The following is a 23,659-nucleotide window of genomic DNA, read 5'->3' on the forward strand; positions in this document are numbered from 1 at the left end:
TAATGTAGATTTTTAATATACACAAAGTGCTCTGGAGGTGTACTTTGTTTGAAGGATTTATTGCTCTTTATTGGTAGAGGGCTGAAATATATTACTGATTGCTGTTTCATTCAAAGGCCTGGTACATACTCAAACTTTTTGACAGTAGTTTAAAGATATTATCTAACTAATGTGTAGAGAGGTGAGTATGTCTTCAAAATACATTTTCATTGACGAAGAATCTAAACAAGTGCTTGTACTTCATGAGCTTTATTGAGTGCTATAGGAATAGAGTATTTAAGATGCTATTTCTTTTATACATATACAATTAGTTCATTTACACTGACATAAATTAATATATCACTTCATATCTTTCATCACAAAATTTGGTTGTTGCATCAATTTCTTATGAAAAGTTTTTATTTTTAACTTTTGACTTATGAAGAACTAGTTCTAAATCTCATGTACCTACTTTACAAACTAACTCAACGCTGAGTAAATTTGGAAATTTTCTTGTAAAATAGTTATTTTATCTAATACAGTTTTTGTGTTTTGCTTTTGATATTAAAGAATCTGTTAAATTACTGCTTTTAATTCAAGAATATAGATAGTTCTCTGAAGCCATTTAACACCTCTTATTCCACTTTTTGTTTTTTTATAGTACTTCATATGGTAAAAAAATGTTTAATTTTCAAGAATATTAGTTTAAAATATAACTTATGAAATTATAAACATAAAATTGAGCTCAATTTGATCTGTTTCTTTAAAAAAGATGTTTATATAAATGTTTATTAAATGTTATTTTTTGCTTTTTAAAGATTAGGCTTAGTTTGGCAACTGACTTTTAAAATGATATTTATATAAAGTATAAATTTAATTAAAAGTATAAAAAATATTTTATTCTCCATTTTCAAGTATTCTCAGCCAAATAAGATACAAAATAATAACATGGGTAAAACTGAAATAAAAAGATGGTCATTGTAACTAAATTTATTTGTTTCTATGCAGTCTTTTAATTGCAAATTCTATAATAAAATAATTTGTCTGATGCAACAGTAATTAGTAAGTATGCCTGAATAGAGAATGATTAGAGATAACTTTATAGATAATTCATTTAGAACTGTGAAATTTATTTCTCTCTTCTACGTAAAATATTTTCTCAACCCAAACGAGCTGCTTTTGCATATATATGTGAAATTTATTGTTTCATTTGCATAGTGTTTTTAGCTTTATTATACGTACCAGTACTACCTTAGTATTTGTTTTTTTTTTTTTTTTATCAGTTTTAAAAGTAACCCTCCACATTGTGTTCCTTTCTGATGAGAATGGTCAAAAACATTTCGTAACATTGGTCTACATATAATAATGCATTAGTATGTTGCAGCAGTTGTGAGTGAATAGGAAACAATGTTAGGAATACATAGTCCTCAAACAATATAAGGTATCGAAAATGGCCTGAGAACATCAGTTATACCATTTGTAAGGTACAAGTTAATTTATCTTATTCCTTTTTAAATATTATAACATTAATATTTCAGGAAGAATTGATTCTAGACATATTAGGGCTAGCACACAAGTATGGATTTGAAGAACTAGAACATTCCATCTCAGAATACCTGAAAGCAATTCTGAATATTAAAAATGTCTGCATGATCTATGACATGGCCAGTTTGTACCACTTAGTATCTCTCGCTGATGTATGCTGCAGTTTTATTGATCGTCATGCTCTCGATATAATCAACCACGAGTCCTTCCTTATGCTTTCTGCTGTAAGTATTTCTGTGTTTGACTGAATTCTATAAACTGTACTTCTGTGTTCAAGTATTGATACTTACACATATTTTAGCACATTTAAATTTTTTAATAACTTTTCAAAAGTCTTGAAGACCCAGAAACAGCTGAAATCTAGAAGTGGGTAAATAAATTGTACATATACTTAATGATAGTATATAATGGTTAAAAATACTGAACATTTTATGAACTGTTGTATGATAAATTCAGTAATGTAGCTATGTGTAGTGTTACTAGATGAGTGAGGAAATGCTAATTTTTTACAAGAGATATTTCTTTACCTAGTTAAAGAATTTTCAGGGACTTTCCTTTTCTGCTGTTTTTGTTTTTCTTTATTTGTCCTCTGATATATATTTGCATGTTGTTGAACAATGACATTAAGCTCAAATTGATATCACTTAGGTCAAAATTATTTGTCAGATTGTACTTTTTATGAAGACTGAAAGATCTGTATTTCTTATATTAGACATTTAAAGTATGTTTACAGACATGATAATGTTTACTCATTTCATGTATTTCTCTAATATTACTTAACTCACTCTATTCTCTTTTTCATTATCTGTTTTTCTGCTTATGAATTAGATCTTTCTTCATATGAACTTACTAATGTTTACACATATGTTAAAATACATTATTCAAGTTTCATATTCCACATTGTTTATATGTTTTTATTTTATCCACAAGCCTTCTGTTGCAATTTCTGCAATCATCTTCAGGTATTTGTAACTACAGGATAACAGAAAGCCAATTGATTAAGAATATTTTAACCTTTAAAATAAATAAAATATGAAACAGTTGAATAACGACTTATATTATTACATCAAGATTATAAAAATATTAATCTATCTTTATGTACCTTATGTTAAAAGTACATCACTACTTAAATTTTACATTGTAAAATAAATTCTTAAACAGTGAAGAAAATGTTTATTCTAACAAATTATCTTTTTTTATGATTTAGAACTATTAAATAAGCAAGTATATTATTCCTGAGCCTCTATTGAAAGATTAATTACAACAAATTAAGTGTATGCAGTGGAACCCCTCTAAGCAGCCACCCCTCAGATTTGGTCATCCCTTGAAAGTGGTCATTCAATCACAGTCCCTTTTTTTTGTTTACATAATCCCTAATTATGTACAGTGGAACTCCTCTAATCAGGCCAGTTTGTCTCAGTTCTGAAGATGGCTGCTTTAGAGGGGTTCCACTGTATATTGTATATGTTGTTTTTCTTCTTATAATTAAACTGATAGCCATGATCAGAAAGCACAAGCATTAAAGCTATATATTAGCTTCTAACTACACTAGGTGGTTATTATACCAGTTACTGTCATTTTCTTCAGATAGTTCCTTTAAGAATTTATTTGTGTTTACCTCAAACATAATGTTTTTAGGTCTATATTTATCTTTTACTGTGATTATTCTAATTATTAAGTAACAGCTGTTGTAACTCTAAAACATTATTACAGTTACATTTACTAACTTCGGATAAAAATTAAAATTGCTTAAGTACATACAATTTGTTAAAAAACTTAAATGTTTATTGAGTCAACTAAACTCATTATGTATGCCTTAACTTTCACATAGCAATTTTGAGCTAGTCAGTAGTACTAAAACATTAAAAGATAATTGGAGTTTATTATATTCTAGTTGAGGCAAATCTACTAATGTAAACTAATTTCAATTGTGCTGCCACATTCTCAGTTAATCTTTGTGCAAATCAAGAATCTAGTTATTTGTCACATGATCTAAAATGCAAGTAATTTTTCATTCAGTTTATTCTTTTTAATATAAATTTGGTGAATCAACTTTAAATCTTTTGAATTCATACCATTTCACTCCAATATGGTTGAAACTTTAATTTCTTCAATGTATTGATATAACTTTAGAGATTTCTCTGAGAAACTGGTTTCCAAAACATTTTAGTTTATGAAGTGGTAAATAGAATAAGAAGAGATTCCTGAAAGTATTTCATACAAACATACTCAATTGGAAAAACCAACTAAACATGGGAGGCTGGCATTATCTTCCCTAAGTTTAACATTATACACAGTTGCAGTGACATGATGCAATTTGAAGTATTGTTTGATATGTCATTAATAGTACCATTTTGCAGAGTATAGAGAATGGTACGTCAACCAATTATTATTCCTGTCCAAACCATCAGTGCCATGAAAGTGTGGTATGATCTGGTTCCAGATTTTCACCATCTGAGTAAACACTTGATGTATGAATATAGCTGTCAAACGAAGTGTGGTTGATCTGAAAACATATTATTTTGTGTGTTTTCAGTCATGTGGATATTCTTTGTGCCATTACACTAAGCTGTTTTGAGCATCCAGTTGTAAATATCTGATTTTGTTGTGGATGCTGGTTTACCTTGTCATATTGTCCAAAGAGGTGTAGCATTAGTTTGACATTGACTCCACATTCTGCATGTGGCAATTGAACGTTGTAGCTGGTTTTTAAAAACCTTACTGTGATTTACCAACTTTTGTTTGACAGCAGTTTAAAGTGACATTTGAAACAAGATTATGTGTATAACTAGTATATATAGCATAGACCTAACACCAATAATTTGCATTTCAAATTTCATAAGTAATTGTCAAGTGACTGATTTCATCACAGTAAATTGAAGGGAGTTGACTGGCAAGTATTGTGTTGTTGGTTTTTAAAGTACATTAAATAACAGATTTTTAGCAATTTAATCTAATTACACTATGAGTTTAGTTTTACGTAATTGTTTTTTTGAATGTATCCTTCACTTTATTGGTTTTCAGAAACACCCATCAGTGTATAAACAAGTAAATATATAATTTTTTTGCAATTGAAATCTACATGTCATATGCAATGTTTTCTGAAAATTCCTTTAGCTGACTAGTTATATGCAGCTTCAGATATTTGTTGTTGGTTTTTTTTAGAAACTTTTAAAGTAATATTTTCCAGAGACAGCAAAAGTTATACGTAACTGCACTTTTTTTGGTATTCTCAGGTTAAATGATTTCCAACACATAAAAGTAAAAAATAACTAGAAATTTGAGCAGGAAAATACAGAGTTAAAGCTCTTATTCTTGACGTGACTGTAATAGACAAAAGTATATATTGAGCACTGTAAAATGTTTATTTACAATGAAAAAAAGTAATAGAAATGATGGACAAGTGCATTAAATATTAAATAGCACCTCTAATGAATTTGAAAATATTATATAAAGTAAAATTCTGTCCTGTACAGAATTTATTATTTTTAAATACACAGAAACAAATATTGCACTTTCTTCAAAGAGCAGGTGCTTTCCATGCCTTTGGTTGCCACAGATGAAAGTAAGGCAAGGTTAACTTTTAGACATTCATAAAGTTAAGCACTGTAATGTGTGTGCTACTAGTTAACTGAAAATAATTTGTATTAAATCTGTTTATAGGAAAGGTACTTGTGTGGGACATTTATTTGAACCATGTATAATTAGTACTAGAAATAAAGTCAGTATTGTATGGAGTGTATTTTCTCTATGTGAAAGGTTTCTAATATTTTGTTCCAAAAGTGAATACATATCTGACAATTTTTGAAAAAAACTATTCAAATTAATTTTTTGAGCTAAAAGAAAATGAAAAATGTGGTGTTGCTAAGGGTGACACATGTGAAAATCCTGTTTATAAAAAGCATTTAACAGAATATTTGTTAGATGCCAGTTGATTTTTATGTTCATAACTACTTAGCTGTGAAGCCATTGTTGTTTTATGTACCAGTTTAAATATTTGCAGTGGCATGTGTAAGTTATATATAAAACTTACAGGTTTCAAAGAAAATATTTGTGTATAATGATTAATATGTTTTACACATAAAGGTTTGAAACATAGCCAGACTTTCAAGAAAGCGTAACAGTTTATAAATTTTAAAATATTGATAAATACAGTGAAATAGATCTATGAAAATTATTCTTATACACTAAGAGTCACACTTTCTTAAGTGTGACTAGTGTTCTGGGGCAAGTGTCTCTGATTACATACCTTAAACATACAATAAGTTTTAAATGATAGACAATGTACAGTGCTTTCCAATATATAAAATATGTTGAGTTTGTATTAAGTTTTCCTTGCAAACCAAGGAAATAAATAATGGCAGAGTATTAAAAGTAGCATGTCACCATCAGAGAAGTCTATTGTGATTAATTAGTAAACATTTGTGTTTTGAAAAGTTGTTATAATTAACTGTCCCATTCTTCACATAAAAATATCCAAAATAACATGCTGTTGTAATCATGTGCTCTCCTTTGTGGTTGTTTATTTCCAACACAATAATTATAAATTTTTGAGTAAATAAAAATATTACAGTTTAAACTCAGTCATAGAATTATATAATTTGATGTTGGGCATCAAGAAATATATTGCATTGGCCATTTGTAGCTTGTAATAAAATTAGTTTTTAAGCATGTGATTTCCTTTGTGCATACATCTAGTGCAGGTATCTCATTTATGTTATATCATCATAAACAACAGCCGTGACATTTGCTGTTATCAATAACTGAAAAGGTAAGACTAAATTGCATTCTTCAGTAAAAATTGCATGAAGTCCTTTACTTCAGTTTTGCTTCAAAGGGTAATATATATATAGCATGTAATGCTTTTCCTGCCATATTTTGTTTCCAACATGTGTAGATGATTAGGATAGGGTGGATTGGAAAAATATTAGTTACAAACCAATTCATTTTCCTGCAAGAAAAGTCCTTCAAAGTGTAATTACATAACAGGTGTGTATTTCTTTAATCGTATAACTAACAATCAACTGATAAGTTACAAAGCTAAATCTCTGAGTGATAATTAGAGGTATATTTATAAAAACAGATAATTGGGGATATGATAAGATCCACATAAAGATGTTCACAGAATGGGTAAAGGAGCTCGCCATTTTATTTAAACTTGTATGCTTTGACTTCTCATTATAATACCACATTACAATAAAAGATTACATTTATGATATATGAAAGTTGTCTAATATAAAATAACTATTCTTATTAGCCTGCTATAGCTGGATTTACTGTAAAAAATGTAAAGGAGATTGTATAAATTTCTATGCCTGTCTTTGTTAGTATACAGAGGTGGTGTCCATTTCAGTGATGGGTTTCATATTTGTATTTTTAGAATGGATGGTAAACAAAGTTGACAGCTAAAATATTCATTGAAAAAAGGCAGCTTAAGGGAAAACCTTTTGTTTTGATTGCTCTTTGCATTATAATTCTAGGTACAATATAATCTGGTAAAGAGAATCACATGTGAAACACAGTAGTCACCTTCATCAAGGTGGAAAAATATGACAGAATGTTGTCCAAGTGTTAGATGTTTGGTACAAGTTTTTCAGTAGTTATATTTTAAAGAATTGTATAAATTATACTTGGGGGTGAAGAATTATTTTTCAACATTTTTCAGTTGAAAAAAATAGACACCTAAAAGAAACCCTGACCCATAATAGTAAATGACTGTTAAATTTTGTATATGAAACTTAAAGTATTCTTATGACCTACTATAACTTCAAAGCCTGATAATGGTATAATGAAACCTGGAGAAGGGGTTCAGTATATTTGAAAATGGCTATTCGATTGTCATTAAAACATGTAGTTACATATAGCATGAAAGAGTAAAGATAGTCTTAACAATTTTTCTAACCTGTCTAGAGTTGATCAGTTAGTGGATTTTACTACATTGCACTTGTTAATCAGTTACATTCAACTGATAAATTATTCTCAGATGAGAATTGGATTGTTAGAATATCCAAACCTGTTGATAATTGCTAATTTTATTTAGCTTATAATTTTTTTGAGAGCCACGATAATAATTCAGCTGATCATATAGAATTGATTGAAAATAATAATAAGAAATCATTGTGGCAATGTTTTGATTAATTCAGTAGGTTGAATGATCAGAAAAACTGAGACAGTGAGTTGGTTGTTTTGTGAAGTTAATTTTATTTGTAATTTTTCTTAATCAGCTATATTGTTTGACATTAGTTAGTGTAACTGATGGTTATAAGTAATTGAGTAAACCACCTATCTGTAAATCTGACAACAAAGATACAGGTTTAGTTGTATTTAATGGTGTATTTTTTATTCAATCATCAGGTCTTTTGTATTCTTTTCTATTTGCATGCCAATTGAAAAAAAATGTCTTTTTAAGTGTAAATATTCTCTTTTTGTAAGCTCCATTGCTACAAGATAGATTTTATATGTATGAATTAGCCTATCTGATAGAGAAAATGTAGTACTTATGCTGGTTCAACAGCAAATCTTTTCGTTTGGAGAAAATTACAACTTATTCACAACACTAACATTTATAAAGTAAATTTCAGATTTGTCTGCCTTTGATAATGTATTTAACTTTACATATTCGGATGTTGAAGTTATACACTTTAGTTTACAGTATCAAAATTCAACTCTGAAACATGCTTGCCCTTTTGCTGCAAGAGTCATTATAATGTGATTGCATTTTTTCATTGGTAAAAATTAGTCCAAATGATGGAGGTGGGTGCTGCCATCTAATTTCCCTTCCTGTGTTCAGCAGTTCAAAATTAAAAATGGCAGAAGACAACGTCAGGTTCTTTACCATAAACAAACAAATTGTAAATACATTTGGTGAAATTAATTGTATTAAAGTATTAAAAAAATAAGATCACAAGCATACATGAGGATTCTTTTGTTCTGATGCATAAACTAAGGATTTGGCAGTGAACTTTTACATGTTTAACAAAACATCTTTTAATGTTTAAACTCAGTCACTAATTTATTATTGGGATTATAATTTGTTTTTATTAAGAAACATGGTATTTATTTTGATTCTTTGAGATAAGTAAAAACTAGAAATGTGTAGTTCATAGTATTTAACAAAAATCCTTGATTTCATTTTTGTAATACTTTTAAAAAAGTCAGTACATTTTGTATAAGCTTTTCTCACCTATATAAGTGCTAAGCTTAAGAATGATATAATTAAAGTAATTTAATATTTTATCTATAATTTCATTCGTTTTGTGTAACACATTTTTCTAACAATATGTTTGTTTTAATTAAATAGTTTTTGTGCATTTTTATAATTTCTTTTTTTGAGGGATCCTTAACTAGAAGAAAGTTATTTCAATCCACAGGCTGCCTTGAAAGAGATGATTAGTAGAGACTCTTTTTGTGCCCCAGAGGTGGATATATTCAAGGCTGTTTGTGAATGGACTCAACACAACTCTAGTGTTGAGGCCAGAGACATTCTAGCTGCTATTCGTCTACCTCTTATGACTTTACCAGACCTTTTGAATGTTGTAAGGCCTACGGGTTTAGTTCATCCAGATACTATTCTGGATGCAATCAAAGCAAAAACTGAAAGCAGAGATATGGACTTGAAATATCGTGGATACTTAAGTATGTATATCTGTGATGTATATTCATAAAACGTAATATTTTATAAAATATCAAGAAAATTTAAATTTGGTAAAGATTAACTCTAAGCTCAACTTGTCCAGTGAATAGGAATAGAAATAAGTGGGGAAACAATTTAAATCATAAAATGTTTCATGTGTTCATTTTATAAAATCTGAAGTCACTAGTACTGTTTCCCTATGATAGATTGAAAGCTGCAACATTTATGATAAACATTGCAAACTTATTTGTAGCATTAAACAGGTAGAATTGACTCTTCTCTTACAGAACCAATATATATTTGAAGTGTAAGTAATACTTAGGAATGAAATGCCCAACCATTAAAACGTTTATGATAAATTATACAACTCATTTCTTCTGGAACAACATATAGAAAGCTACAATGACTGATAACACTTTGTTTCTAATTCATATGAAGTCTAATTTCTAAAACACTGGAATTAAATACTAATAAAGTTGATGGGCCAAAGAAGTTTGAAAATATTTGTTTAGTAAAATTGATGTAGTTTTTAATGTATATTACTTATATCATATTAGGTATTTAAACTGGAGAAACATAAAAGCTGGAGAAAAGTATTCCAAAAGTCAATGTTTTTCTTAATATAGTAGTAGATATACTTGAGTGCATAATATCAGCTATTTTAAAAAAATATTTAAAATAAAATGTATATATATATTTAAATTTGTAATAACTGATTATATTAAAAAAAAATACATATATCAAATAAGTGTGCAGGATTTGCACAGAATGAAAATTCTGCAGGATTTCTTCATTATTTTACCTTTACAGTGCCAGAAGAGAATGTTGCTTCTCCTAAACATGGTGCACAAGTTTTACATGGAGAACTACGTTCATCATTACTGGATGGAGATGTTCAGAACTATGACATGGAGAGGGGTTTTACACGTCACCCTATCGATGACAACAATGGTCAAGGAATTTTAGTAAAATTAGGCATGCAGTGTATTGTCAACCACATGCGTATGTTGTTATGGGATAAAGATGTAAGGTAAGGTATTAATAAGGTTCATGAGTGTGTTTACATGCATGTAAAACCAATTCTAGGAATATAGAACATGCTTTCGTTACTCTGTAATACATCTTTATACGATGGAAATCAGTGTGTTAGAAAAAGTACAAAGAAACTGTTCCCATGAACTCCTGTGGAAATTAAGATGTGGCAGTGTATTTTAATTTACAATTTAGAAAAGTCAATGTACTATAGCTTTAAAATGTTCTTATATGGTACCATGTACCCAAAAACTGCCAATACTTTGCTATCTGACATACACATTAATCATTATTGAATTTAATAACTTATCAGAAATGTATATTAAAGTATACAGAGTAATTTCACAGTGGTTTGCTTCATATAAAATCTAACAATCCAAGGTTTCCTTGTACATCTACTTTGAATAGTGTTTGAAACTTTATGCTGGAAGGTATTCAGAAAAGGCATCTTGCTATCACAACTTCCAAATTTCATCTTTTAAAATCTTTATTAAATGAGAATTATTGTCATATATAATAGAGGAACAATGAACTCTCTACATATGTATACAAACTATACAAAAGTTGCATAGATAGTAGCAATAAAGATAACAAATAACCTTTAACATCAGGTACAAAATAAGCAACTAACCAGCCACATTGATCCTTAATTTATACACCTTTACTAATTTATTAACAAGAATATCACTGCAAAATTCCAAACCTAAAACATGTACATGAGGTATTAGCCATTACAAAATAGTGATAAAATTTTTGTGTATTTTCCTATATTTCAGATTGTAAATTTCTAAAATGTACCTCTGCTGACAAGATAGCTATTTCTTAATTTCCAGAGCTTCCACCCTTTGCCCATCTAAGCATTAAATACATTTGCTCCAGTCTTTTATACTCCATTTGAATGCCCTTGGCAAATTCTAACTTGCAAAATTCTTCACCAATTTTGATGCACTCTCTATCTAGTACCTCTCTATAAGCACCTCATTCAGATAATGTAATCACTTTTTCTTGACATATAACTGCTGCTACATCAGAAGTGTTTTGGTTATCCACTATTTACACTGTAGCTTTGAATGCAGTTGGCATTTCTAAGGTTTTATCTTTGTTTATGATCATAAATTACTTTATAAAAATGTACCAATGGGTATGAATTCTTGGTTTAATGTTTATACTATAGAGGTCAATTAGGTTTATTCCATCTTTGCTATCTGGTGTTTTACAACAGCAAGGAGAAGTTTTGCTCTCAGTTGAAGCTGTCTATGATGTAATTCATTGTGAGATAAAGACATGTGCCAAGGGTGTCTCTCTGGGGGATTCCTTAAACATATCACAGTTTTCCAGAATTGTGTTGCTTTCATGATTGTCTGAAGCCTATCAACATTCCCCTCAGCAATTTGAGAATGAGTTTGGGAATTTGCTGATGTCTACTTCAGTCAGATTGTCTTCTTTGGTTCTTTCTTTGATTTCCTGGCTTGTTTGTTGTTAGGATTTATTTGATAGAGATACTTTTTTTAAAAGATGTTTGTTTACCATCTTCTGCCCTCAGGAAATTATGGGAAGCTCCTTTTCTCCTTCCTGTGTTAGTTGCTGTAGTTCTATAGACATTATAATCACAAATTGAAACAGCTCATTTACACTCATTTTTTATTATTATTGGCTTCTAGCCTTTCTTCAGTATCAGACAGTAATTTGGTATTGTTGGCCAATCATGTTTCCTGACCCCCTTCTTCAATTTCCAGTCCTATTGGTTCCCATAATAGATCCTTCCTTATTCTCATGAATCTTTACCTGAGGTGGACTGATGCTGCTATCGTTGGTGACCATCCCGTTAGTGGGGTTGTAGTTGGAACATGATTACATCAATTCTTGGATATCTGGAGTTCTTTTATTAGGGATCCTTGGGTACTCCATGTTCTGGCTTCACTGTTTGTTATTCAGTTTACATCACCTCCATCATTATCTGCACAGTCTGTTGCCTTTTTACTTTCAGTAGAACCACAGTGAGTGCAGCTTCATTATCAGGCCATCAGAATTTTTAATCAAAAGAACACTAGAGAGGATTGATCCCATTCTTCCAGGATTTTATTCCCATTTATTTATTGTACCCAAGAACACAGGAGATTGCCATCCAATCATTGATCTGTTTTGGGTTAACCAATTTTTAGATCTTTGCTTTACAATGCCAACTTATGATGGCACTTTACACCAGGCCTCTGGATAACTAGCTTGAATGTTACCAAGACTTGCCTCCATATTTCCTTAGTGGAATACTCCCAGAAATTTCTCAGGTTGGTGCACAAAGGTCAGTTGCTGTTGTTCAGGACTTTACCTTTCAGTCTTGTCACCTGCTTTCCTTGAGCCTGTGCGCACATGGCTGACTCCTCCTGACACCATTCCATCAATCAGCAGAACAACACTTTCAGACTCTCCTTTCAGAAGCCACAAAACAGGCTTCCTTATCAGAATGGAGAAAACTATTCTCTCACCAACTCAATATCTTATCTATCTAGGTGTGTTTTTCAATGCTCACTTAAGTCATGAGAGAAGTCTTGTTTCATTTATGGTGGCTTTATATAAAGCATATTAATCTACTATTTTTCAGTATTCCAAATATCAAAATTTTTTTTAATCTCACTACTATCTGGTCTACTCAAATCCTTTTGTATTCTTCAGCCCAAACAACCTTTTAATTATCAAATTTGGATTTTTCAGTTGCTTTACACATGTTTTCTCATCTTCTTTTAGAACCTTAGCTTTATGCCCTTTGTTTCACCCTTCTCTTAGGTTGTATTTTTGTTACTGTTGGCTTATTGATGTCATCAGTCAGAGTTGTTTGCAATCCATGTGCATTGGACTCTTTTTTTTTTTTTTTTATCATTTCACATTTGTCCCGCTTTACCCTGATAAGTCTTTTCTTCTCATGACTCTGGCAACCAGGGAAGAGGAATAATCCTTTTCACAAATCCATTTGCTAACCATTTCTCACCTTTATAAGCATTTGTTATGTCCTGTTATGACCCTCAAGTGTTTAGTTTCTGTTAACTCATCTTAAGATATTAGGAACAGATTGCTCATTCATTGGGATTATTCACTTTGCCATCACTTATCTTCCATTACCCTAACAACGTGGCTTTTCAAATTGACCTACATGGCCCATAATGGATTATCATTGCCAGAGAGGAATCTTTTGTGTGTCACACCTGACCAGATTTGTCATATCTCTATGTCATAAGCCACCCAATTTAATTGTCCTCTGGAAGACATTGTGCAGGCTAGTATGTGGACTATTGTTAACACTTTCCTATCTCATTACTTACATAATCTGACAGTTCCCTCTTCTGAGGACTATAGCCATTTTGGCCACATCTATTAGACTTTAAGTAGAAGTATTTTCTCCAATCATATACTTTTTTATTTCCAGGATCCCACTCTCTGGTGAATGTTTCCCAAGCAGGTATGCTTTCTCTTTCTTTGCACAAACAGTCACTTCCATTATATTTACTACAGGTTTCAGCAGGTTCTGTCAAAATGTGGTATTCCTTAAAACCATCTAGGTGCCTACCAAATAGTATTATCATGGACCACCTCTCAGTGACTATCATGAGTAAAGCTAAAAGGGGTCCTGCCCTTACCTGCTGAGCTTCAGGTTGAATTAATTGGGGTCAATTTGCTTTTTAAAATGTAGGGAACATGATTCACTAGTGCACAGTTTCTGGAGCTCTGTTCCTCAGGATTCCCCAACATGTATTATCCCCCAGACTCTGCTAGTGTAGCTCAGTAGTCCTTACCACCCCTTTTCTACTTGCTGGGGTGGCAGACATAGGCTTTTCCTTGAGGATGTTTGAGTGTGTTTCTCCACTCTTGCAGAAGAGGAGTCCTACTTGGGTCCCTGGATGTTTTCCCAGATTTCAGTAGGAGTGACACCAGTCTCCATGAGAACTATACAATTCCAGTTCAGATTTAATGCAAAGCTATCTGGTTTGAAGCTGCATGGCCCTTCTCTCTGATCAGTGTTGGATCTGTATGGTGTTCATGGAAGAATGTCCACTATAACCTCATAATTCTGAATGTGAAGTGGAGCCATCACAGGTTCCATATCCTCCCCATAATTCCAGGGGCAAATGGAAAACTCCTCCTCCACTTGGTTGGGGAATGAGGAAAAATGCACATAATTCCAGACCAGATGAGTTCTATACCTTTGATTAAGTATGACATAAACAATCCTATCATTACAAGCCTTGGGTGTTGCCTTTTGATCTTCTTTAGGTGAAGGAAAATATTTGTCTGCTTAAATGTTGCTTACTTTCTTGTAATGGTTCTGGTGCAAAATGTAGTACTCAACAAGTTTGGATCCAAACAGTAGTGCGTGTCTATATATATATATATATATATAGATTGATAGGTAGATAGATATAATATTGTGGTCCAATAACCTTAGTCACCAATGTGGGATATAGGTACCGCTACCTCTTAATTCCAATCTCGAGTTGTGGAACCTCAGCTATCTGGTTGGGGCTGGCCTATACTAACTGTTACTAATACTCTATCCCACTTTTGATGCAGGAACTAGGTTATGGGGGAAGAGCATACCTGTTCTGGATGTAGTGCAGTTCCCTCACTCTTGTAACATCTTTATCTTGACACATTCTTATTTTATACAGATGCTTTCTGTATGGACCATGTCTGCACCAGCCTCTTCACCTTCTCAATGTGGGATTCTATTTACGTTGTGAGGAGAGGTGAATATGCTTTAGATGTTGACATTTTCCTAAATTGAAAATGTATTTCCAATAATACTTACCTATGTTGACCACTTCCTCACCCTACCAAGAGCCAGTTTATGTCTCAAAAAAGTAATTACATTATCTGAATGAGGTGCTTATATACCTAGATAGAGAGTGCAATGAAGTTGGTGGATAATTATGCAAATTAGAATTTGCTAAGGGTATTCATGTGGGATATAAAAGACTGGAGCAATGCTTAGGTGGGCAAAAAGTGGAAACCCTGGAGATTAAGAAATAGCTATGTTGTCATTGGAAATACATTTTTAGTTTAGGAAAATGTTAACTTTTATTTAACAAAGAGAAGGAATGATGATAACTGATCTTAATGTTTCTAGACTGAAAGAAGTTAATGTGTATTTTTATCATTGTATGGCATATTTCTTCTGATAAGTATTTTAACTTGCATACATAAACAGTTTCAAATTATTCTTCTAAAGAAAGTTTTAGGCAGTATATTGATATGTTGAATAGTTTATTATTACTTATACTTTGTCTCATTTTAGACATGATGTGAATTCTGAATTTTTCATCTGGCTTTAGGAGTTTAATAGGAATGGTTTTGTGTATCTGTAGTGTTGAGAAAATTCTGAACAATTTTGTTGAGTTCTGATTGAGCATAGAAGTAGTTTGTTTCTTAATCCAGATTTTCTATTTTATAAAATATGATTAGGTGCTGCTGGTTTGTAGCATCTGGTCTATGTTAATAAGTGTGTGAAACTTTTTACGTAGTTTTTAATTCTTCAGTTTTATGTTTTGTTTTTGTATGCTTTTCTAGTTTTCGTTTCATTGAGTTTCTCCAGTACATGTTTTGCTGAAGCAGCAACAGGATACACATTAGGATAAATGCTTATGTTTTTTTGTTTTTTTTGTTGTCATCATGTTTTTTAACTGTGGAAAGTAGATTGTTTAGTATCTTGACAAATTTGATTATTACAGTGATATTGAATTTCTAGAAAATTTCTCCAATATAGTAGCATAGCTTATACATGAATTGAAAAGATATAAGGTGGTGTTTGTTCAGCAGTTGTTTGTCGACTTTTTATTCCTAATGATTGGATTTAAAGGTTAAGAATATTAGTATTTAGGTTTGAAAATTTGTTGTGCTCTGTTTTGGAAGTTAATGGAGATCCTATATTTGTTGGATATTTAGTGTAATATCCAAGTAATAATCACAGTGATATGCTAGTATACCTATAAATGGTAATTTCTTTATCCCTCTCTCCATAGGTATCTTTTTTTTTTTTGTACACAACATGAGGTTTTAGTGACATACATTTAAAACTTAAACTACATTCTTTTCATGGTATACTAATAAACATAGCATAAAAACATAGGTATATCAGTTTTAAGTTCTTACTTTTATTATGCAATATAAAAAAACTAGAATTTTCCCTGGTGTAGGAATTCTGACATTTACTTTCTGGATATTTCCTCTAATTTAAATACCATTGTTCCATAAAAGTACAAAATTTATTATAAATTACTTAGTATAATATTGTCATCACTCAGACAAAGCATAACTTTCAATTTTATTTTGATACAGAACCATGAAATAGACAACCAGACCCATTTTGACACACCCACATGTCATGTTCTCTCTTTCAGAAATTGACAATAATTGTATCTGACATGCTTATACATTATTATTTATAGCTCATAGAAAGTCAAGATGTTTGTTTATCAAATGACATATTATATTACTGTGTTTCCTCTAAAGAGCATTGTCAGTTTCACTTTCAGTTAAAACTTAATTCCTACAGAAAACATATCAGTAAGCTAAGGTAAAATGTTAACAACTCTTGTTGCATAATAAGAAAGCCACAAACATTGCAATATCTATAGAACATTGTCTGCTTTTTGCACATTATTATTCTGTTTTCTTTGGTTCATTGTTTAATTAAATGAAAAAATGGTTTATTGTAGTACTATCATTAGTATAAAAAGTAGGTGTAACTACAATAATCAACAGCAAAAAACAAACAAACAAACAGTTAAGTAGTTTTTCTTGTTTTTCACATGTATTCTTTACTTATTATTATGGAAGTAACTAAAATAGGAAACTTTTTATGTTAGTTAAGGTTCAGTTAGATGAAATAAATAATAATTTTTCATTATGTGTGCTTTGGAATAGTTTGTGTGTAATGTAAATTATAACATAACATGAGCTGCACATTTACTGAGTGACTTACATTTATTATCATAAATATTAGACAAGGTTCAGAGGACATCACTGAACAAGAATAGCTAATATTTTGAGTAGAGATAAGCACCTATTGGAAATACATTTTCAGAATAGGAAAATTATAATATACAGTGTTTTATATTATCTAAATTACCTTATTAATTTAAACAAAGAAATATTTTTAAAAAATCTCCTTCATTCTTCTGAGCCACTTGATGTGTATGAAGTCTAGTTTTATTACTTCAGAAATTTCTAACATCAAAACATATCTAAACATTTATTGGATTGCAAAAGAGCTGGAATTTGCAATAAGTATTAGAAATCCTTGTTTTTTATGTATGTGTTTATTGTTATATATTTTTTTAAGAAAAGTAAGTAAAATGTAAAAATCAGAAACTTCTTAGCTTAACCCATCAAAACGTCAGTAAAATAATACATCTTAAAATTTCACAAGCTTGAGTGTTCTGTGAAACATTACTTTTGACAATCACATAGTTTGTGTATTAGCTGTGTATGAAACAAGTGAGTTATCACTTTAGGCAAAATGATTACTTACTCTAATGAGTATAAAATACAGCAATAAAACCATAAAATTAAAAGCCATCGAGTATGAAAAAGTTAACAGTTAATCTATTAAAATAAGTAACTTTCTTGTAAATAGTTCATTTGTGCAGAGGGAAAAATGGTATTCATATTTGCAACTTTCGATTTACTGTATATTGACAACAGTAAGTGTTAGAATATAGAAAGCAAGAAATAAAGTTTTACAGAAAAAAAACCTGATATCCAGTTTGGAGATTCTAAAGGTTATGCAAATAAATTATGCAAACCATAAGATGAAGAATTTTAATCTTATCAGGAAACATCACTTTTCACTCAGACTGATTCGGTAAAGACTTCAGAAATTTGAAGACAAACCCCTTGGTAGAAATACTTTATTAAAAACTTTGATTTTTTTTTTTATTGTTGTTGTTGTGGTTGTTGGTTTGTTTACAACATGTTTGGGGAATTTAATAAAAGTTTTCTAATTTTTTAAACACCTATAGTAAAATAAAAGTTACAGAAAATAAATTAGTCTGTGTAATGTCACAGATTCCAGTGTCATTCATTTTGTCTGAGACTGTGAACAAAAGCTTAATGTATACAAGTATATAAGTGCTTCTCAATAATTTCTTATTTTCTTGTCAATTGTAGAATTATCAAGTAAATATTATGAAAGTATGACATAATATAGACTTTTTTGCCATTTTGAACTTCTAATTGTATTAAGTAATATATTAGTAGTAAGTACACAATTTTTACAAATTTTACAAAAGTAAGTGTTGAAAGAGCAACAGAAAAAGCTCTTCAGGATGTTCTCTACTAACTAAAAGATTCATTGACACTTTTGTTTTTCAGGTCATATTCTTATTATATTGAAGTTTCAATGGATCAAGAAGATTGGATCCGAGTAGTCGATAACACACGTTATCTCTGTCGATCTTGGCAAAACTTATACTTTAATACAAGGGTTGTGAGGTAGTGCTGTGGTAACAATTTTCTTGTAAAGTAGTATTGAAACAGATAAAATATGCTAGCTTTGTCTTTAAGATTTGAAAAAATTACAGATTTTAATAAATTTATTTGTTATTCATAATAGAAAAGTGAATTTTCTAAAATTCATTGTACACTTGAAATAGGGTTAAGGTGTTCAAGGAAACTTATTTATATAATTTATATGTATGCATTATGAAAGTAACATGTACATAACAGTCATTATTTGTACATGTTTATAAGAGTGGTAAAATGCTCATATAAATAAAGAAAATTACTTTCTCATTAACCAAAATTTTGTATTGAGCAGTCTATTGAATGGTTATAAACTTGTGTTTATTTCAGCTATGAGCAAATATAATTTTGCTAGGCCTGTTTTAGATGTAAGTAAATACATATTAAGCAAGTCAAGTGTAACATTGAAAATTTATCTCAACATTTAAAAAGTGCATTATAATTCAGTAGTGTCATGATAGACTGTTAGTTTGTAAATGTATGTTCTTCAACCTTCTGATACTTTGCTACGTAAAAGTTTATTGACCAGAGTTTTGAATGTTTTCTGAAGCTTTGAGGTTGTATTTCACAATTAGTTTTTTTAACTATAATATTCAACTGAATTAACCAGTGGGTAATTAAAAACTAATAATAATTTATTTTTAACAATTTATTATAATTTTCTGAAATTCCTTAAAACTAAATAATGTAAAAGCTGAAACTAATCCTTAGTATCTTTAGGATTATGTTTTTTTGACACTTAAAATACAATCAAACAAGGAATTAAAGAACAAAAATTAAAGTATTTTTAAGTTACATTTTAATTAGCTGTATAGCTGAAAGTACATAAAAAATAAAAAAACTATCAGCTGTCTGCCTTGATACTACTGAATGCAGTGTTTTGCTTTCAAATTGAAACTTGCATAGACCCTAATTAGGTTGAACACTTAAATCTGTTTTGTCAAATGAAAATAAAATGTTGATTAAAAATAATGTATCTAATTTTAAAATAATGAGATTTTTTTACTCATTTATATTGGTAAATAAATAATTTCAGGTATATTCGTATTGTTGGAACCCACAACACAGTAAACCGTGTCTTCCATGTTGTTTCTTTTGAATGTATGTTCACCAATCAGCAATTTGCTCTAGAACAAGGATTAATAGGTACGTTTTTTGTTTGGAAAGTGTTGAATTATCAATGTAACTTCACTGAAGCATATCAATACTATAATATGTTTATTTTATTTTTCTGATACATTTGTATGAGAACTTATCCAAATGTTGTCCTAACCTTAATTAGTCTTTCACTGTCTGGTGTATTTTCTTGTGCATATGTTTGCTTTGTGAGTTGAATTTTAATTATAGTATATTCCATAAATGAAGGCAGTGTATTATCAGTTTCAGTACAGTACTGTGCAAAAGTACAAGACAAGAAATATATTGTCATTATTTCCATTTTTAGGGCTAATTCTTCCATGTCATTACAGAATGTAAATTTCAACACTTCACTGATCTCTGTTGACAACTGAAGAAGCCAGGTTAAGAAAACTTATCATTCTTTAGAATTCCCATATACTTGTACCAGTTGCATGTTATAAAGGTTCTGCTTGAATAAACATATTGATCAAATTTAGGGTTTGAAATAACTTTCTTGGTAACCCATGCAGTATCTTAATTGTACAGAAAAAGTTAGCAAGTATCTAGTATATGGTACCAGTATATGCTAGAAAAAAATTAATTTAGTAGCACTTCACAAATAAACTTCAATAAAAATGGTGTTTAACACCAGATATTAAGTTGTTTTGTCATGCCATGGCCTAGAAACAATGTAGAGAATTGTCAGTAAAGCAGAGAGCTCTCATAAAAGGTGTACATGATGCTTAATGGATTCTCCAGCAAATTACTGCAGTCTTGAAATGTTCCTAAACACTGTCAAGTACATCCTAGATCATAAGACCAAGATGGGTATGTTTGGAAACAGGAAAGGAATAGGTAGAATACCTAAACCCAATAATACTTATGTTAAGTATCTTTGTTTGTGCAGACTTTGGGACAGAAGGAAGACTGCCACTGATCTCAAGAATGAGATAAGGTACCCATGCACCAAATGATAGAAGAAATGTCCAGATTTACAGTATCAAGAAGACTCAACGAGAATGGAATATTTGATTGTGCAGCAATCTTCAGAGAGACTGAAATTTGCTAAAATTGTCAAAAAGTGGACTCTTGCTGGTTTGAGAATAGGTTTATAGATGGATGAGTTCAACTTTGAAATATTTGGATCAAAGCATAGGTTGTACATCTGGCCAAAGAAAGGTGAAAGATACTACCTTGAAGCACGAGGGAGGCAGTGTGATGGTTTGGAAGTGTTTTTTTTTCTGAAGCAACAGGATATATTTGCAAAATAAATGGACTAGAAAACCAGCACAATTACTGTTAGATACTGATACACCATGGTATACCCAGTGGTTTGTGTATTCTTGATGAAGGATTCTACTACCAAGAAAATAACGACCTGAAACACTCATCCAACCTATCTGGAAATTACTAAACTAAGAAAAAAGCTGTTGGTGTCATTCAAAATCCAATGGCCCCTACAGAGCACTGATCTCAGCCCAGTTGAGCAGGTCTGGGATTTTTTAGATCACAAATTTGACAAATTGAAAGTTACTTCTAAAGAAATTTTATGAGGTTATAAGAGACAATTGGAGAAAAATTCCAAAAGGCACATTGATTAAAGATGTTGCAACAATACCTGAAAGACTGTCTTCAGTTATTAAAGCAAAGGAGGACATGCAGAATATTAACTGTTCACTGAACTCATGATTTACCTCCCATTGTTCATTTAAAGTAGCCTGAAATTTATTTTTTACTTTGTCCCAACACTTTTGCACGATGTTTTACATACTCTGCATTTTTCACTGTTTACCTAAACTTGTGTGATTTTGGTTGGTTTTTTCTAGTGCCATCTGCTAATGTTGCTACCATTAAAGCAAGTGCCTGTGTCATTGAAGGGGTCAGTCGAAGCAGAAATGCCCTTATCAATGGTGATACAGAAAACTATGACTGGGACTCTGGGTATACATGTCATCAATTAGGAAGTGGAGCAATTGTTGTACAGCTATCTCAACCCTACCTCTTAGACTCAATGAGGTAAGTGTGATATATAATAAAAGAAACTGCTTTGCTTCATGCAGTATCATTTAAACAGCTTGACTAGTCATGTGCAACATTTGTGCACTGAGTTAACAGAGATTGTATTTCACCTACTTTACGGACATACTGTGTGCTTTAAGTTATTCCTGGTTCTGACGAATCCTCCCCCACATAATATCTTATACCTTTTAAGCCAATAGAAATGGTCCTTTAGTGACAAAGAAAAGCATGTTAATTTTTCACTTGCATTTTAAGGTATGTCTTCAGTAACAAACTTTTTCATCAGAACAAATTTTTCTGTTCTACAATTCATTTTAGTAATTATTCTCTTGTATCCACACAGTTTAAGAATAGCAGGCAGACATGGTATTATTACTTCATGTCACCTTGGCATAAGTCTGATATTTGCTTCGTACTTTTCATACTCAGTGAGTTAGTGGGAGAACTTCTTGGAATGTTTGACAAAGTGATTTTTTTTAACTTGAATTACTAATAATTAAGTCTTTCATAATAACGAGAAACCCACTTGAAATAAAAATGTATTCTCAAGATGAATGGTATGGATATTAAAACTTTAATTAAAGTATAGAACAATGTTTCAACCCTCTTGGGTCATCTTCAGGTTAACAAAGAGAGTTTGCAACTGACAGTTGCCTGGCATATGTCTTAGGGATGAGATCATAAATGAGTGTGGGATTGCAAGGGGTATTTCTTGTGTTATTTTAATCTGGTTTCCAATTTTCTGCTTGTTACTCCAATACAGAAGTTGTGGCAGTTGTTGCATTCTATTTTATAAGTAGTATTGATATTGTGTTTCTTGGTGTAGTTCTTACATAGTATGGACTTTAGTTTTGTACCTGGTTTTGGAATAAATTTGGTGTTTACTGGAATGTTATTATTTGTTATGAGTTTTTTCTAAATGTTTTTTTTTTTACTGATGTCAGGAATATGTGGTATGCAGCAGTGTAAGTTTTTTCAGCTTGTTGTTTCTTGGAATTTATTATTGTTTGTTTATTGCTGACTGTGTTGTTGATCTAGGTGCATGTGTATAATTTTTGCAATGGTTTTTGGAGGAAATCTGTTGATGTTGATGAAGTGTTGTTTTATTTTGTTGATTTCATCATTTATTTTATCAGGTGAACATAATTTTGTGGTTTTGTTTACTTGGTTTCTTAACATGTTGAGCATTTATTTCATTTCATGCATTGAGTTCCAGAGAATGTATAGTCCAGTGTGGGTGGTTTTTCTGTGGATTTCTGTTTTGAATTGTATATCGATTTTTGTGATCTTGAGGTTGAAAAATGCTATTGGCTTGTCTTCTTGTGTTTACGAGTGAACTTAATGTTGGTGCGTATGGAGTTAATGTGGTTAAAAAAACCAAGTGTATGTTCTGCAAATGTGAATTCAGCAATTATATTGTCAGCATATCTGTACCAGTATAGTGATTGGTGTAAGGCTGAAATGATCACTTTGGATTCAATCTGTATCATGAAATTATTGGCTAGAACTGGTGACACAGGATTCCCCATATTTAAGCTATTTATTTGTAGGTAGTTTTGGTTATTGAATGTAAAGTTAGTTTGGGTAGTTGTGAATTCGATAAGGGTTGGTAATTGGTTGCTAAGAATGTGTATTAATGGGTTGGGTTATTGGATGTAAAGTTCTAAAGCTATCTTGAAGACTTCTATGAAGATGGAGATTACATCAAAACTGGTCATTAAGGCTTTATGGTTTAGTTGATCAAGAATAGATTTAAAGTTAAAAGAGTAAGCTGATGTTACATATTTAGAAAATGCCAACACTATGTATTTACTTGGTTGT

The 23,659-nt window shown here is 30.8% G+C and overlaps 1 protein-coding gene across 9 annotated transcripts in view; it reads left to right on the plus strand.

The window, feature by feature from the left end:
• The window catches only part of BTBD9 (BTB (POZ) domain containing 9), a 67,978-nt gene that overhangs the window by 34,589 nt on the left and 9,730 nt on the right, over positions 1 to 23,659 (plus strand). For all 9 annotated transcript variants that reach the window (XM_076504177.1, XM_076504178.1, XM_076504181.1 and 6 more), the window contains 6 exons: positions 1,518 to 1,748; positions 8,895 to 9,159; positions 9,968 to 10,187; positions 18,551 to 18,670; positions 19,737 to 19,846; positions 21,646 to 21,835. In XM_076504177.1, coding sequence (XP_076360292.1) covers positions 1,518 to 1,748; positions 8,895 to 9,159; positions 9,968 to 10,187; positions 18,551 to 18,670; positions 19,737 to 19,846; positions 21,646 to 21,835 — 1,136 coding nt within the window. The remainder of the gene's footprint in view (positions 1 to 1,517; positions 1,749 to 8,894; positions 9,160 to 9,967; positions 10,188 to 18,550; positions 18,671 to 19,736; positions 19,847 to 21,645; positions 21,836 to 23,659) is intronic.

Source organism: Tachypleus tridentatus, chromosome 6 (genome assembly GCF_004210375.1).
Source record: "Tachypleus tridentatus isolate NWPU-2018 chromosome 6, ASM421037v1, whole genome shotgun sequence".
Taxonomy (NCBI): Eukaryota; Metazoa; Arthropoda; class Merostomata; order Xiphosura; family Limulidae; genus Tachypleus; species Tachypleus tridentatus.